We start from the raw sequence: 17,493 nt of genomic DNA, 5'->3' as shown, positions 1-17,493 counted from the left end.
TGCAAGGTTGTAGATCCATGCCTTGTATTTCCGAAAATACAGGGGTGATAAATGTGCTATTTTGACCATTTTTTTAACATTTTCTTAACTTTAAATTGCAATATTTCGGCAATCAGGGCACCTATATAAGTGATTCAGATGGCGATGGAAAGGTCTTAATGAGCTCATTCACGCAAGATATTGCATTTCTATGCCAGTGCAAAAAACAAATAAAGGTGGTATAAAGAAAATTGTGATGGCCATTTTCTCAAAAAAGGTGTATTATAATTTGTTTCCAAAAAGTATGTCATACACACACTATTACTTAATTAATGTACACAATTTTAAAATGTAATGCCAATGGGATCCGGAGCTATGTTCGATTTAGGTTAGGTTAGGTTAGGTTAGGGTAGGTTAGGTAATGCATTATAATATATTTTGATAGACAAACTACTATAATTCAACGGTAAAGGTAGCCTGACGTGAAACACAATATTGTTTGAATTAACATATATGAAGCTGATATTCGCATTTGCGTTTTATAGAAGTACAGGATGGTTCAAAAGTTCGGTGTCACAGGCAATTTCGTTATTAGTGAACATAGCGAAAAATGGAAAGATGCATTTAAACTTTCCAGAGAGTACAGCATTGCACTTCAGAGAATATTATATAGATGAATCTAGTATTACGCTACACTCTACGTTATATACACTAAAACGCAGATGGTGTCAAATCCATCTTAGGTAGGCAGTAATCACGGAAAGCACCAGATGGGGTGCGTTCAGGTCATCACCCTATTTAGTAGTAGTTCAATGTGTATCGGACGAAATACTTGAAAATTTACATTATTATCATAAACTATATAAGTATGATAATTGTACTTGTCATGTGCGTTGGGGAAAGCACTGCTTCGTATAAATTACGAAAAGTTCCCATTTTGTACATTCTGTATTATTCTCATGCAAGGATAATTACAGGTGTGGATTGGTAGAATTTGTAAAGGAATTTGTAATTTATCTTTGTATAACTGATATTTAATTTTTATAATAACGCTATATTTAATTTCTTGCACTGACTTACTGAAACATCAGTAGCCTATATTAAGCATCAGTATTTTACTTTTGTTCAATATGGTTAAAAGAGCGAAAACTCCTATAAACGAATTATACTGAATAAAGAATAAAGGATTTATATATTTGTTCTTGTTCCCCTCAGGCCCGTAGCGAGAATTTTATTTCGGGGGGGAGGCTCATCCCTTATCGGCAGCCGCCATCGAAAAGCGAAAAAGTGGGGAGCAGAAGCCCTGAAGATGAATTTCTCAGTATATTGCCTACAACTTATTACACAAGGTGTGCAATTCTGCTAACATTAATTACCACTATACTAGAATAGATTATACTACTTGAATTAGATTTTTGTAGGATTTCTGGGCTACGTGCCTGGTTCCCCTTGCTCACTACAGTTTCTCATATTTTTCTTTAGGTTCCACAGAGAATGCAAAGAGAAAATGATTTTTCTTTCATATCAATGCTAATGGTTTGTAAATACCCCACTGTTCAAGAAGAGAATTGAAGCCAGTTGGTGCTGCACTCTATTGAGACAAAGGGGAAGGAGAGACGGTTTGGCTGTTCTAGTTTGAATTGTGCCTGGGCCGGTGGGACTGTTTTTGGTATTGGAAATCCATGGAGGCCAGGCTTACAAATTCTATCCGTTTTCCGATGGTCTTATCTCAACTTTTCATCCCTTGTACACACCAAACATACTTACGTTTCCAACACAACAATGACAATGCCTTAAACTGCAATTAATCTCGTGGAGGGTGATAGATAACTGACTGAAACAAACGGTTGTTAGAATTTCTCTCTCCGCAATGAGAATATATGTACTATCATAGATTTTTGTTGATCACTAATTGATAGTTGCACTACTTTTGTGATCTAAGTGAACCATAGAACTTCTGTTGAATATGGAAGTGCTTTATTACCACAGGCTTGCACAAGTCTACTGTGACACTTCACAGCATTTTTTAATCTTGCAACTTGAATGTTGATGTACGCAATTTGTTGTTTTCGTGAGAACGTTGTTTTAGAGCGCAGTACCCAATAAAGCTACAGTGCTGCCGCCATACGTCAATCTGTGGAACTGAGACATCGCATGTGAATGTGAAAATAAAGCCATTATTCCATGAATCATTGTTGCTACCAGTAGTGGGATAGACAGACATAGTGTTTAGAAAGCTTTTTTAAAAGAAAAACCCTCCTCTTATATAAAGAATAATGTAATATGCCTTTCAATACTACAAAAAAGACAGAAAATAGTATTGTATTGTTTTCTGAGTAGTTTGAACCTTATATCCATTAATTCTGAACAGGTCAGAACTTTCTCTCACCGTGCTAACATAAATATAATTCCTGTCGCTGTTTCACGATATCAGACCTGTATTCTTTCAATTGCAATATTTAGGGTAAAATTCAAGTATTCAACATACTCTTTTAGAAAAAAAAAACATGATTTTAGGGAGGCAGACCTCTTCAACTCACTCCCTGCATATGTCATTGCTTGTGGTGACAGATCTGTTGTCAACTAATGTCCCTTTAGAGATATGTGGACCAATAATATTATCCAAATCTACTTCTACCATATGTTATTGCTATTTGAACTTGTCAGATAGATTTTAAGGGGGGTGCAATGAGGCTTTATGATGGTACCATACCCCCTTCCCTTTTCATTGCGTGTGTGTGTGTGTGTGTGTGTGTGTGTGTGTGTGTGTGTGTGTGTGTGTGTGTGTGCAGAAGGGAAACAGAAAATAACCTACATAATACAAGTACATGTGAATTATAAGGCGTTATAAATCGTGTGTTGAACGCTCCAAATCGGAATATTTGTTCAGTCTATTCAACAACCAGTATTAATCTCATACGGGAACCGGTTATTAAAATAGTACCAGCCTGTACGGTTATGTCCGTGATAAAACAGGTACATTTTGTACTTCTTTCTCCATCCACACGTTTAAACGATTCGAATACACCCATTCGATCCACTATTACTCAAAAGTCAATATTGGCTTCCCTCTTGATCCTCGACACTCAAAGCAATTTGGGTCAAAAAAAAAAAGCAAAATTGCGGAGCAGGGTCTTCCCTACTGCAATCACAGAGGTTTAATTTTTCCCCCTCATTCTATTTGCCCGTCCCTTCATTGGGAAAGCACGAGGCAAAAGTACACACCCACGTCTGATTCCCCAATGAGGCCTTTAATAATTACTACCCCCACAACCATTATACACCTGTCTCATCTGACGCCTGTAGGTCTGCAAATGCTGATAGCTACTTTTTTACTGATGTTTTCCCTGAAATTTTAATATTTATGGTAGTCTCACTTGCCTACTATCCTATCAGGTTTTATCGCCTTCTACTATCAAGTTTTTTTAAAACAATCGTTCATTCTTTCCTCTTCATTGTTACTTCATTTTCTTTTATTTCCTTTTCATATTTTACGGTAGCTCTACAACTTTTCTATTGTTGCTTCCCTCAATTGTTGAGTTTTAGTTAGTATCTTATCTTTCCTTTTGTTGTAGCATCTTTATGAACTTTATTTCCTTTAGTTGCAACCTGTTATATGTTTATGACAACCTCTTACACCATAACATGATTGTCTCCGATTTAATCTTCCCTCCTTATAATATTTTATTTCCTTCCTTTCCTTTCTATCGAAAAATTTTCATTTATTTCATTCCTTTTTTTCGTGTTTTTCTTTTTATCTTGTGCATTCTCGTGCTTCTGATTTCGTTCTACTTCTTTGTCTTCAATCTGTAAAGTAGTCTGTGCATTCTGTATATTTTTAGTCTACGTATTCTCTACACTGTCAGTCTTCCCAGTCTACGACAGTTGTACAGTTTCCATCTTCTAAGTCTACGGCAGTACTCCATTTTCCATATTCTCAATCTACGGTACTCTCTATATTTTCCATCTTCTCGTCTAGGGTAGTCTCTACATTTTCCATCTTCTCAGTCTAGGGTAGTCTCTACATTTTCCATCTTCTCAGTCTAGGGTAGTATCTTCATTTTCCATCTTCTCAGTCTAGGGCAGTCTCTACATTTTCCATCTTCTCAGTCTAGGGCAGTCTCTACATTTTCCATCTTCTCAGTCTAGGGTAGTATCTTCATTTTCCATCTTCTCAGTCTAGGATAGTCTCTACATTTTCCATCTTCTCAGTATAGGGTAGTCTCTACATTTTCCATCTTCTAAGTCTAGGGTAGTATCTTCATTTTCCATCTTCTCAGTCTAGGGTAGTCTCTACATTTTCCATCTTCTCAGTCTAGGGTAGTCTCTACATTTTCCATCTTCTCAGTCTAGGGCAGTCTCTACATTTTCCATCTTCTCAGTCTAGGGTAGTATCTTCATTTTCCATCTTCTCAGTCTAGGATAGTCTCTACATTTTCCATCTTCTCAGTCTAGGGTAGTCTCTACATTTTCCATCTTCTCAGTCTAGGGTAGTATCTTCATTTTCCATCTTCTCAGTCTAGGATAGTCTCTACATTTTCCATCTTCTCAGTCTAGGTTAGTCTCTACATTTTCCATCTTCTCAGTCTAAGGGTAGTATCTTCATTTTCCATCTTCTCAGTCTAGGGCAGTCTCTACATTTTCCATCTTCTCAGTCTAGGGCAGTCTCTACATTTTCCAACTTCTCAGTCTAGGGTAGTATCTTCATTTTCCATCTTCTCAGTCTAGGATAGTCTCTACATTTTCCATCTTCTCAGTCTAGGGTAGTCTCTAGATTTTCCATCTTCTCAGTCTAGGGTAGTCTCTAGATTTTCCATCTTCTCAGTCTAGGGTAGTATCTTCATTTTCCATCTTCTCAGTCTAGGGTAGTCTCTACATTTTCCATCTTCTCAGTCTAGAGTAGTCTCTACATTTTCCATCTTCTAAGTCTAGGGTAGTATCTTCATTTTCCATCTTCTCAGTCTAGGGTAGTCTCTAGATTTTCCATCTTCTCAGTCTAGGGTAGTCTCTTCATTTTCAATCTTCTCAGTATAGGGTAGTCTCTACATTTTCCATCTTCTCAGTCTAGAGTAGTCTTTACATTTTCTATCTTCTCGGTCTACGCAGTCACCTTCCATCTTCTCAATCAGTCGATTTCTTCCTACGACCACTAAACGTTTTTCTGCCATTCCATTTGTTCTACTGAATCTGTAAGATATTTCCATCTTTCTGCTTGAAAACTTTAATTTACTGTTAACCTGTGTACTAAATTCCAATCAACTTCGTTGTAAAATACATGTCTATTAAATTTAAAACAAGAAGTATCAAATTGTTCTCAAAACGATACAGATGTGTTACACATTTCAGTAGTGTTATGACTTCTTTAATATGGTGCAAAGTTATGGAGGATGTCGTGGCTTCTATTAGCTAATAAACCATGCATATTCTGTGCTATTGCTTTTCCATATATTTCACTAGTTTACCATTCATTTTAGCTTATGAAGTAATAAAACGACATAAGTTGATGAATACTCAGATGCTAGTGACATCTACCAAATTCAATCTATATTACGAGGCCAGGGCTACATGATAAAGATGTGAGGGGTGTCGATTTGCGAAATAATTACTTTAACAGGGTTGCCAACTGCATGCATTTATAATATGAAAGTGTAGCCTCACCAAGAGACGATTTAGAGAAAGATACCTTATGAACCTTTTGATGTGCGTACATGGTATTGCAGCGCTTTTCTGTCACTCTTGTCCAATCGCGAAGATGACGATGAATGGTGATAAAATCAAGATGGATGAAAAAACTATCACGAAGATATATGGAAAACACAACCCGTGCCCAGCAGAATATTATATTGGCTGTGAGTCCATGCACCATAGCCTTGGTAGCCTGCACACTGCATGTACTTGGAATTAAGTGCCATTTGGTTCGCGGTGCTATTACGTATAGGTGAAACGCTTGTTATGAAAATACTTGATTTGCGGTTATGAATATTAAAAAAAGAGTTGTAGTGAAATAAAATATTTCATAAACTCAATTATTTACTGCCTAGGAAACAAGCCTAATGTGGCAGAATCGAAAGTTAAAATCAAGTGAAGCTTCTATGAGTAATGCACTCACTGCTCCTCACTCGAATTATTCTACTCGCTTTCGTGGTCTGATGTAGAAAGCTATATAGGTAATTTGAAATATTATACAGGGGTCTCGGGTTGGATACCCGGCGGGGGCACAAGGGATTCGAAACCCACATTAAACTTCAGGTCCAGTCCCTATTAGCCTTCATGTGTATAAAGTGTACTTAAACCGAAAACGCAAACAAAAAGATGTAAATACAGTAAAACCTCGTTAATCCGGACTCTGATAAGCCGGACTTCGCTTAATCCGAACAGGTAAAAGGCCAAAAAAAAGCAGAATGCAAGATATTAAATGTGGCTAGAAGTCAACAAGATAACTTCTCAATTATCCGGACTTTCGTTAAACCGGTCAACTTATCCCCCTAATTTGTCCGGATTAACGAGGTTGTACTGTAAATACATATATAAAACACGACAACAGTAAAAGTCCCACAAATAACTTTCTACAAGTTGCGAGAGCTTGCGATAAACATGTTTAAACATGATTCAGTGCAACAACCCAGCACAATTGCCTAATGATCCAATCAAATCAAGAGTTGCTTGTTTAGCATATTTTTTCATCAATGCAAAAGCTACAACAATGGCGGGGGTTCTAAACTGTGCAGATGCCACAACAAGAGGTAAACATTTGCATTGCAATCATGCTTAATAGAGTGCTTCCAGAATACTGCGTTCCACTCCTGCATCGGTTTGTTTATTTCGATTAGATTAATTGTTTGACGCCGAAGTTAATTGGTCGGTATTGTTCGAGTCGATTACTTTTTAATTGATCCGATCCGTATAAGTGAGAAAGTTCGAAAAAAACCGCGGTTCTGGTGCTCTGAATATTAAGTGTGTGACCATGAGAGTTTAATTTTTCTGTCACTACGAGCGCTGCAGTTGTTTTAAAATGGCGCCTCTTCAATCATATGTTAAAAGCATCATTATGCAGCTGCTGGACGCTGCAATAGCCACGATTGGCTGCCTAATCGGTCATATAGGCGATGAAAGTTTTACACCATTGGGCAACAATGGTCGTGGCTTCATTGCTGACGCGTTTTAATTGTTGAGTCAATGGCACATACCCTCTACTGGTTATTCGTTATGGCGGGAGTTGCCAATGTACCTGAACCAGAGTGTAATGGGAGGGAAATATTGCATATTTATTAATTCTGTGGTAATGTAACCTGAAAAAAGGAATGGTTGCTACTTCTACTTGTCTTCTCTCTTCCATTTGCAGATCCTTACTATTTTGTTTTCCTTGTAATTTCTTTATACGTTTCTCTCTTCCTTCCTTAAACATAGTAAGTTTTCCTCGCATTTATTCTCTCTCTTTCTTTCATTTTGAGCATTTCCTTTCCTATATTTTGCCTCCTGTCTTCTGTCTGACTTTTCTTTGCTTTATTTTCATTTCTTGCCCGTCACTTTATTTTCTCTCACACACATTCACCGATGTATTTATAGCCAATTAATGGCAGGGGTTCAACTTTCAGTACTTCAAGGATAGTAACATTTAAATACTTGTATAAATTATAATAATTATTGATTGATTTATTTGGTTTATTTTACTTTGCTTTTATGCCACTTTTCACTAATCGCGAAGATGAGGATGAGTGAGGACAAAATGACATTGATGAAGGGACCATCACCCATGCCCAGGCCGGATGTGAATCCTGGACCCCTTGTGTAGTAGCACGCTGTCCTAACCACTTCACTACGGAGTTTGGCAATATTGATTATGGATGTTCACTAATGGTAAACTAGTTAAATATTAGATTATTATTGTTTTTAAACAGTTTCCAATTAATGTTTCTAAATGTTTCACTACAGATATCGACGTGCACTAATGATAACAATTACAATAATATTTTCCATTGTGTACATTTAGAATTTTATTTTCAAACTCTTCAAATGATGTATCACAAATATTGTCCGTTTTTATTATGTTTTGAAAATTTATAAGTTATTTCCATTCTACAGGTAACTGTTAATATAATACTGATGATGTTTTTCTAAATATGAATAAAATAAAATTATTGTACATGAAGAATATAAGCAGGTTTCTATGTCTTGCTTCTTCATTTCTATATGTTGTTCCCTTTATACTCTGTGTTTATTTCCTTCCCCCTCCTTCATTCTCTGTTTCCATATCTCTCTCTCTCTCTCTCTCTCTCTCTCTCTCTTCTCTCTCTCTGTCTCCTTATCTATCACGTGCTTATTTCTATTCCTTTGTCTACTTCGTTTCTACTCCAATATCTATATTTTCTTTCATATCTCTTCTTGAACCTAACTGGTAGCGTAGTGGTAATCATCGTCTTGTAATCAAGGGGTCCGGGTTCGGTAGCTGTGGAAGCATACAGTGGTTCGTACCTCAGTTGAACTGTAGCTCCAGTCCCAATTAACATGTGCATAAAGTAGAGTTAAAACAAAAACTCAATATTTCCCCTCATTTTTTCTCAAAAATGTCTATTTCTTCTCAACCTTTACCACAACATCTTTCCACTTTGAACACCGCCCCCTTGGGAAAATTCGCTACTGGCGCCTGGGATGGTGTTTATGCGGCCAACAAGCCAAGTTCTCCAAAATCGAAATCCGTAGATGTTCTGAGCTTGACAAACTACATCTCACAACGGTGAAAATTAAGGGTCTCTCGTCCGTTCCTGCTTGTGAAAGGACGCTTAGCAGTGGAACGACAGAGGACGTAGGTCAGGATAGACAACGCCAATGATTAATGGCGACAAGCAGGTCAGCCCGACGGCTCGCCTTAATCCTTGTAGAGCATCCCTTCGCCTACGGTAAAATGATGGTTGTTTCGCCATGATATTTTCAGAATAGAAATTGATGATGCAAAATAACCAAGCCTTGGCTACTGGTGGAGCCTGTTTAATGGAAACCAAATGCTTACAAAGTGGATTAATCCATATAACGTTACCTCCAAATGTACACCTGCAAGCGGACGGCCGTTGAAATATGGCACACCTTATTGAATTAATTTGGTCTATCCAACGTTCCTGGGTTTCGACTGCACCTCAAAGATTGAAAATCTCTATACATCTTCTACTTTCTGTAAAGAAATTACATTGCGCTGTACACATATTCTTATGCGAGATTTAAATAACTGGACAATAATTTGTGGTTACAGCAAGTTACTTTAATTGGTGAGAATCTCTTCTAAAAAAAGTAGCCTTGTAATATTTTACAAAATCACAAGTTAAAATAAAAGGTACCCTTTACTAACACAGTCGTATTATGTTGTTATATTATATTAGTGGTGAATTTAAGGGCCATTGACGTATGCTAAGTTCCAGACTTCGTCATACTAATTGTAAAAATGTGCTGGAGGGTGGGGGTATTGGGGAGGGCAGCTTCATGTTCATGTTTTGGAACTTTTGAAGAGACATGATATTCAGTCCATTGTTCGCTCATTTTTGTTCTCTTCAAGTTTCTCTCTCTTTCCCTTTTCCTCTCAAATCTACCCCCTCTCTATCTCTTTCTCTCTCTCTCTTGCATGCTTTCTCTCTTTATTTTTCTCTCTTTTCCTTTCTATCTTTTTCTTGTTGTTCCCCTAATTTTCTCTCTTTCTTAGAGGAAAACGAGAAGACTAGACGAATGTTTATAAATCAAAATTTGCAACTCGAGACAAAAACGAGGCTGTGGCAAGTCTCATTTCGTCCCGCTCGATAAGAACATTGCTGATTATCTTTTGTTTCCAAATTGGTTTGTGTATTGTTTAGATTGTATGTTATTAAAAAGAACATTGTCACTATACACTCCACGCAATTCCGTTCCTCTCGCGTCTTCATTGGGGAGCCGTCTCGCGTCACTACTTGCGCAGAGACTTGTTTTCGTTCGCCTGCTCCACAGTTAGCTGGGGCAGAGTATAACCCTCAGTCAAGTTCCTATCTGAAATGACTGTGTGAATGATGTTGAAAGGTATTCAAAGTCCAACAAATGAATTCAGTTTATGATTAGTACACAATATTGCTAATGATGAAAAAGGCTTCAGAGTATTAATTCTGTTTTATTTGTTCATTGCAGATATCCAGTGCTTGAAAAATGTGAAGATATCGTTGCCTCCCACTGTGGAATCTGGACAATCAGCCACGTTGTTCTGCCTCTACGACTTAGAAGGTGCTCCTCTGTACTCAGTCAAGTGGTACAAGGGAAGTAGGGAGTTCTATAGGTACGTCGCTAAGGAAATACCGAAAACAAAAGTTTTCCCTTTCCCAGGAGGCATATATGTTAACGTAAGTAGAACATAACTTTATTGCTTGAATATTTTTGAAAGAGCTTTTCGGTCCTTTGTGTAGTGTGTTGTACTCGGTATCTATATATATATATAATAACTCGTAGCGCAACAGGGTGGGAGATCATTAAACCTGTTACGGGTTGACGTGTGGTCTGCACCACGAGACCCCAGTCGTTGTTGTAGGTTTCCATGACCGGGCTACGCTGCTCATTTGTAGCTCCGCAGTTTCCTCACATGTGGATGGCCACCGGTCTGATACACAGGCCGAAATCTCAGGAGAAAAGTTGTTAAAAGTTAGGATTCTAAGGTGAAAGGATTTTCATGGAAGAGCATTAGTGATTGTTTTTGTACAATTGAAGAAGCTGTTGGGAGAAACAGCACTACGATAAAATGAAGAAATCAAAACTTTGCAGTAGCTATGCCTGTTTTTAACATCCTTTATGTGGATTTTCTTACTATCCGTACATATCCTTATTATCTCATGAATATCCTATTGCTGGATAATTTGACACCAGCTTATGAACATTAAAAAATGTACACCACTTGTATTAATTACGCACATTATATTTTCATTACTTGTACGTATACCTACCAATAGTAAATAATCCCACGACGAGATCTGGTGCTATTTTTCATGGTCACATGCATTTATCTAATACTATTGAAGGAAGCAACAGCTAAATAAGTATTTTGTTTAGTACATTATGTTCATTTAATATTTTAAAATTAATTTAATACATTTTAAAAGGGATAACTTACACCTTTGGATATCAGTAATTGAAAACGTAATGCAAATATTACGGATGATATAGAGTTCAAAAATCAATGTAGTTATTTCTAAGTTGAATTTGAAAATTATATTAGAGCTCAAGAACTCATTTATAAGTTGTAGAGGACTCGTTTCTCAAAATTGGAGATACAATCCGACATCAGAGCCATCTTTTGACAAACATTTCAAGCTGTTTTGCATATATTCAAAACTTTGTGTGGTCTACCTATTGTTGAAGTACAATTATTAACAGTGCTCTTCAGTTGGTGGGTACAACATCTCTAATTACAAAGAATTCGACAAAGACATTTGTGGTAAACAAGTCTAATCGTAGAGCCACTTCTCGGCTTCAATGATGTTGAACAAATGACGTGGAAATCTGGGAAAAATAATGCACTTTCAATCCCATGATTCTCTCTCTTATCTCACAATATTTCCGATGAGGCAAAAACTACTGGAATGGAAGGTTTCAAATTTGCAGGCTTTCCAAAACCAAATCCACACGGCTCTTTGCACTCATAGAGGAAATCCAAGCAAACTGATTGGTCCATCGTAACGACAACAATGCTCATTTGAAATGGTAATTTTCGATTTTCAAGCGGGATGGAAATTTCTGGTGAAAAAGATTGTCGGAGCAGCCACATTCCTGATTTCCTGATTTGGCAAACAGGCATACTTCTCCACATTTTATGGTGTTATTCGAGTTGACAGTGCGTAGGGTAATTGCGGAGGGCCAACGCATGCCAAATTTCACGCGCTGATGCTTCGACAGCGCACCGGAAGCTGGCGACAATCATTACGAGTCTCACTGAATTAATGGACAGATGAAAACAACAATTTCGTATTGTTGCGCGTCCGGTAGTTATTTATGGAACTGTGGGTGTAGTGTGTGGGCGATGGAAAAAAAAAATAGGAAATAAAAACATAGTTGATGGCTTGCTAATAAGGGAATAGCCAACTTGATGAACCAATGTGTACGATGTTGGCGGAAAATGCTATTCGCGAGAGCCAAATTAGAGTGCGTCCTGATTAAAATTATGTACAATACCAGCTGGAGAGGGAGAGGGAAGGGGGGATTGTTTTCCTTTCTTGGTGGCATATTTACTCTTGCTAGTTCTAGGAACTAATTGCATGCTGCTAGCCGTTATATTGTTTCACGTTGTTCATTTCAGTCCCAGGAAGAGTGAATGCTGAGTGTTGGTTTCAATGAACGCTAATACAAACGTTTTGGTATTTACAGAGAATATGTTTTACTCTGAATTCAAAATATATTTATTCAGTGTGAGGTCCCTTTTCGTGTCTCATTTGTTTAACTCTTCATATTTCTTTCCATGGTCAAAGTTGCTCAGTCGTTAGTTCGTCTGACTACCATGCGAGAGACCCGGGTTCAATCCCCGGTCTGGGAGAACCTGGATTCTTTCCACCTGTTCAAGCGGCTCCGGCGCCCTCCCAGCGTCGTATAAAGTGGGTACCTGGAGGAATCTCTGGGGGGTAAAGGCGCCGAGAGGCGTGGTGCTCAACACATCACCCCCACCTTCGGCCGTGTTCAAGAAAGTGTGGGGCCCTAACTCCACAACCCCTATTAGCCCTCATGAAGTGGTGCCAAGCACAGGAGAGCACGTTACTTTTTTTTGCTTTGTTATATTAAATTAAGACTATAATATAATGTAGTCCCAGAGTCAACGCCGTACAACAACACACATAACGCCTTGCAGCGAAGCGGGTATTTCAGGATATAGTAGGTGTCCCATTTTTACTGCCGGTGACCGTACATTCGTTTCCATCACAACAACATATTTATACTATGTACGTAACAATAGCTTGAATTCTTCTTCTCTTTCTGTGTGAAACTGAATTAGATCCTGTGCAATGTTTCTCGCGAGTAGGAATTAGATGCTCGTGTAAAGCAACAATTTATCAACATTTAATACCACATCGCATACTGAGGGAGTAAATTTAACGGCAATGAATGTTCAGGACCGACATCATTCACTTCAAATTCTGCTCCTATGGGCAGGCTGAAAAGCAATGTTACATTATTAATTCCCAGCTTGCCTGCTGATGTATGAAATGAATCGTGCATTAAAACAAGGTCCACAAATCGCATTAAATTGATATGCGTAGGCAAACTGGGAACATTCCCACAGCATTGGACAACGATCACTAAATCATTCTCAAATGAAATATTGTCTAGACGCAGACACAATACACTGTATTTAAAACTATGAGTACTGTTCATGCATCTCGGTAAACGTGTGGAAGTTTTTGCTTCTTTGCAATGGCGTTAATATTTGTGGTGCATTATGAACAAAACTGATGATAATACAACTAGGTTACCATAGTAACAGGGTAGCAGATTGCCTGTCTTAATTATCAATGTGTTAGCAATTAATGACATTGCAAAAAAACACTATATTTAGGTATTGGTCTCGTGATATGATATCATCTGTATATTTTATTGTATTTTCATTTAAAAATATTACAGAGAAAGAATTTCCCTTAAAGACTTTGCTCAGTTGCCGAATTCTACATGCACAGTTACCCTGAGACTTAAAAATAGTAAAATAGCATTCGAAACTATAACATTTTGTCATAACACCGATAAAGGCTATAAGAACTTTCGACTTCGTGTATAATATTGTCACAATGCTGAACACGGCTGTCACAGTACAGGGTGTCTATAAAGTCACTAAACATTTCTGCATGAACAGGATTTATGGTACAAAATTCAATATGTACTGAAACATATATCACAGCAGGACACAAAATCAGTATAACTCAATGTGAAAACCCCTCAAGTCTAGGCACAGATGCCAACAATCCACCACAGCCCGAAACACCTTCTCCAACATAGCTAGTGTAATCTCAGCAACTAAGACCATAATGCGTTGTTTCAACTGGGCTATGCTGTGGATCCTCGCCCCGTACACCTTAGACTTGATAAACCCTCAAATGATAAAGTCTAATGGGGTCAGATCGAGGGGGGGGTGGCAACTCACCGTTGCGAGATACGACCAATCCATCTACCGGTGAAAACTTCGTTTAGGTGATCACGAACGATGATGGCAAGATGGGGTGGTGCCCCATCCTGTTGGTGCATAGTAAGAAGCTTGGTGTGCCCCAATCCACCGTGCTATGAGCCACAGTTGGTAGATGCTGGGATTATGGATACTGAGTCGCGTGGTCGATGCGGTGGACGTTCTTCATCCTCAACACTACCTATTCACTTGAATTTGTTGACCAGGTTCTGGTGGGGCCTGCTTTTCTGAATTTCCGAGTGAAGTCCGTCCGCACCTGTTCATACGTCATTCCACGCAGACGAGCACAAACAACGGCTATTCTCTCTTCTATAGAGTACATTTTATCAGATCACTTGAAAAAAGAAAAGATTTGTCATTAGTTCATTGAAATGTTAAGTGAGTTTATAGACACCCTGTATTTTTCTGTGTGTATAATATTCACCTTATGCTGATGAAAGCTATGAGAGCATAAAACTCTTGTCACAATGCTGATGGAAGCTACCAGAACATTCCTCCATCTGTAAGCAAATGACCACACGTCACACCGTAACTGGTTGAATGGTTAACAGATTTGGTCATGTTACATTTATTTTTTTCAATGTACATTAGATTAACGAAGACTTCACTCATTTATAACAAATAACAGTTAAATAGTTAAATAATTAAATAATGATGACCATTTGCAACTCGCCCTATGTGATTTTATGTCCTCCCTACGTATGCATCAAAATAATTGCAGTAGCGAACGGATTCTTATAAGGATTACGGCACATAAGCAAAACCCGGACAGGATCAACAGTGTCATTATCCGCCCTAAGAAGCTAAGCTACGTTTGTAGCTACGCTATTCGAGAGCAAGTGCCTGCAAGCTGGTTCCTCCGATATTACGTGGCAAGAAAAGTACGAGCATTTGAGTTGAGTGTTGCCAGTCAAGTTTTTTACAGTAATACAGTCGCTCACAATGTTGTTCGTACAGGGCAAACATATCGACAGAATCGGATTTGCTAAAGAGCATTTACATAGGGGCCAGGAGGTTTGGGAGAACATGATCTTCTCCGAATAAAACAAAATAAATTTTCAGGGATCAGATGGTGTGACCAGAGTGTGGGGGAAGGCAAATAAGCAGGATAATGTTGGAAATACAACGCCTACGGTAAAACATGGTGGAGAATCTATAATGATCTAGGCCTGTATGTCGACTAAAGGAGTTGGGATAATGCAAGTCCTTGGTGGATCATGGACAAACATGTCTGTAGTAATATCCAGAAAAAGAACGTGAAAGAAAGTGCCCAGCAAATCGGGTTGCCACGTGTGTTCACATTCCAGCAGGATAACGACACAAACATACTGCTCAACTCTACAAGGACTGGTTGGTTTTGAATGTACCAAAGCAGTTGAAAACACAAGTTCAAAGTTCAGATCTGAATCCGATTGAACAATTGTGGGCATTTTTGAAGAAACGTGTCCATAAGCATGAGAGCAAGTCAAAAGAAGATCTGAAGAGGGCGTCGCTTTAGAGCGGGAGTGAATCAGCCCAGAAATCTGCAAGACCTTAGTCTCTTCTATGCATAGGAGATGCCAAACAGTTATTAAGGCCAAGGATTATGATTCTTCCTATTAAATTGTCTCATTTTGTAACATTTTTACATTTGTTTTTCTGATTTCATTGCAACTGTACGAACAGAAACGTGACATCAAAATAGCATGTTTGTCCTAAAATATAGTGTTCTTTCGTTATTAATAAAGTGTGTGGGGGAACAAACAGATGTAAATAAATCAACATACGTGCTATAATTACATGTAAGGAGAGTACCTAATACTCTAAGGCTTATTGTAATTTATGCTTTCGTTTACTTCTCACACTTCATCTGTACGAGCAATATTGTGAGTAACTGTATAACATACAGCTATGAAGGGGAGGCGATATGAAGGGTGTTCCAACAAGAGCACCGGATTTGAATTGCGCCATTGTCTTGATGTTGTCGGATTGGTGGCACTGTTCTTATATATTTAAGTACTGTTGTATATTACTTGTTGTATTATTTGAATGGTGTGGATATTGAACACTTGTGGTTCCAGCAGGATGGCGCTACCTGTCGCATCTCCCACGAGACGATGGTCTTGGTGCACGGGCTGAGTCCTTTGGCGCAATGGCGACCAGAACTGGCCAGCGAGGTCATGTAACCTGACACCCTGGGACTTCTTCCTTTGGGGTTATGTAAAATCGCAGGTTTATGAAAACAATTCCCGAACCCTATCAGAACTCAAGGAGGATATTGGCGTGTCATCGGCCAAATCGAAGTGCAAGTCTGTGTAAGAGTCATCAGTAATTTCATCGATAGAGTGACGACTACATGCAGAGAAAGTGGTGGGGCACATACGACAGATATTGTTTTTCATACTTAAACTGGCAACATGTACCCTTTGTAATGATGTAGAAATACATGCCAATTCATGAAAATAAAATATTTTTTCACGTTTTTAAATTCGGCATTCCTTTTGAGACACCATTTACGTATAACCAATAGATAATTCAGGAGCTCTTGGATTTAGTGATTTGAAATCTAGTGAACGTGAAGAATAACTTAAATATTTTCAAATCTAATGACAATACGTTTCCTTTGCTTACAAGAAATAAAATTCACATTTCTCCTTAACGAAGTTCGGCACCTTTTGGTACAGTGCCCATTGTTCGTTTGCACCGCCACCATATTTTATCCATCTTTCCTTGATTGACTTTTGTTTGTCGGCTCTTCCGACCTCCTTTTTTGCGTCAATCTTTTCTAGATTCATTCTCGTTTATGGCGTTTTCCTAGCGTGCTTTATTGTCCTTTCTTTGCTTCCGACCGAGATAGGGAAGGTGGAAAGAAAAACGAAAAGAGAGAGAAAGATAGGGGGGCGGTGAAATTAAAGAAATGGAGAAGAAATAGAGAGGCGGCGTGAGGGGGAAAAAGAAATGACAAGTCTGTCGAAGAGGCAATGGGATGGAAATTTTTCATTTATCGCGAAGCCTTCCTTTGTGTGGAGAACCCGGGTGACGCAGAGCTATAATGCACCTGCGTAGAGCTAGCTTGCACAGAATCAACATCTCTCTCTCTCTCTTTCTCTCTTTCTCTCCTGTGGTTTCCTCTATAAAGAGGAACGTGTAAAGCAAAAAGAGAAGAAGTTAAAAAAAAAAAAAGCTACGGAGAGGAGGAACACTCAAAGCGAGGCTGTTGCTTTCTTGAACGCGACAATGAAAGCAGACGAAAATTTGTTCTCCAGATAGATAGTCCCAGGCTGTTGAGCAGATTTGTGCAGAATCTTTGCTTCCGGAAAAAATAGATATGTCGTAGGATTTCCTAAGAATACCCCGTGAACCACAAAGCTGGCCAT

At 38.4% G+C, this 17,493-nt stretch overlaps 1 protein-coding gene across 1 annotated transcript in view; it reads left to right on the top strand.

Annotated features, from left to right (window-relative positions):
* Positions 1 to 17,493, top strand: part of LOC145987259 (uncharacterized) — a 271,187-nt gene that overhangs the window by 141,237 nt on the left and 112,457 nt on the right. Inside the window, exon 2 of the mRNA XM_083121774.1 lies at positions 10,120 to 10,328. Within this exon, the coding sequence (XP_082977900.1) occupies positions 10,120 to 10,328 (209 nt within the window). The remainder of the gene's footprint in view (positions 1 to 10,119; positions 10,329 to 17,493) is intronic.

Source organism: Lepisma saccharinum, chromosome 4 (assembly GCF_977018435.1).
Source record: "Lepisma saccharinum chromosome 4, izLepSacc3.1, whole genome shotgun sequence".
Taxonomy (NCBI): Eukaryota; Metazoa; Arthropoda; class Insecta; order Zygentoma; family Lepismatidae; genus Lepisma; species Lepisma saccharinum.
Note: the sequence above shows the minus strand (reverse complement) of the source record. Positions and strands in the feature narration are given on the sequence as shown.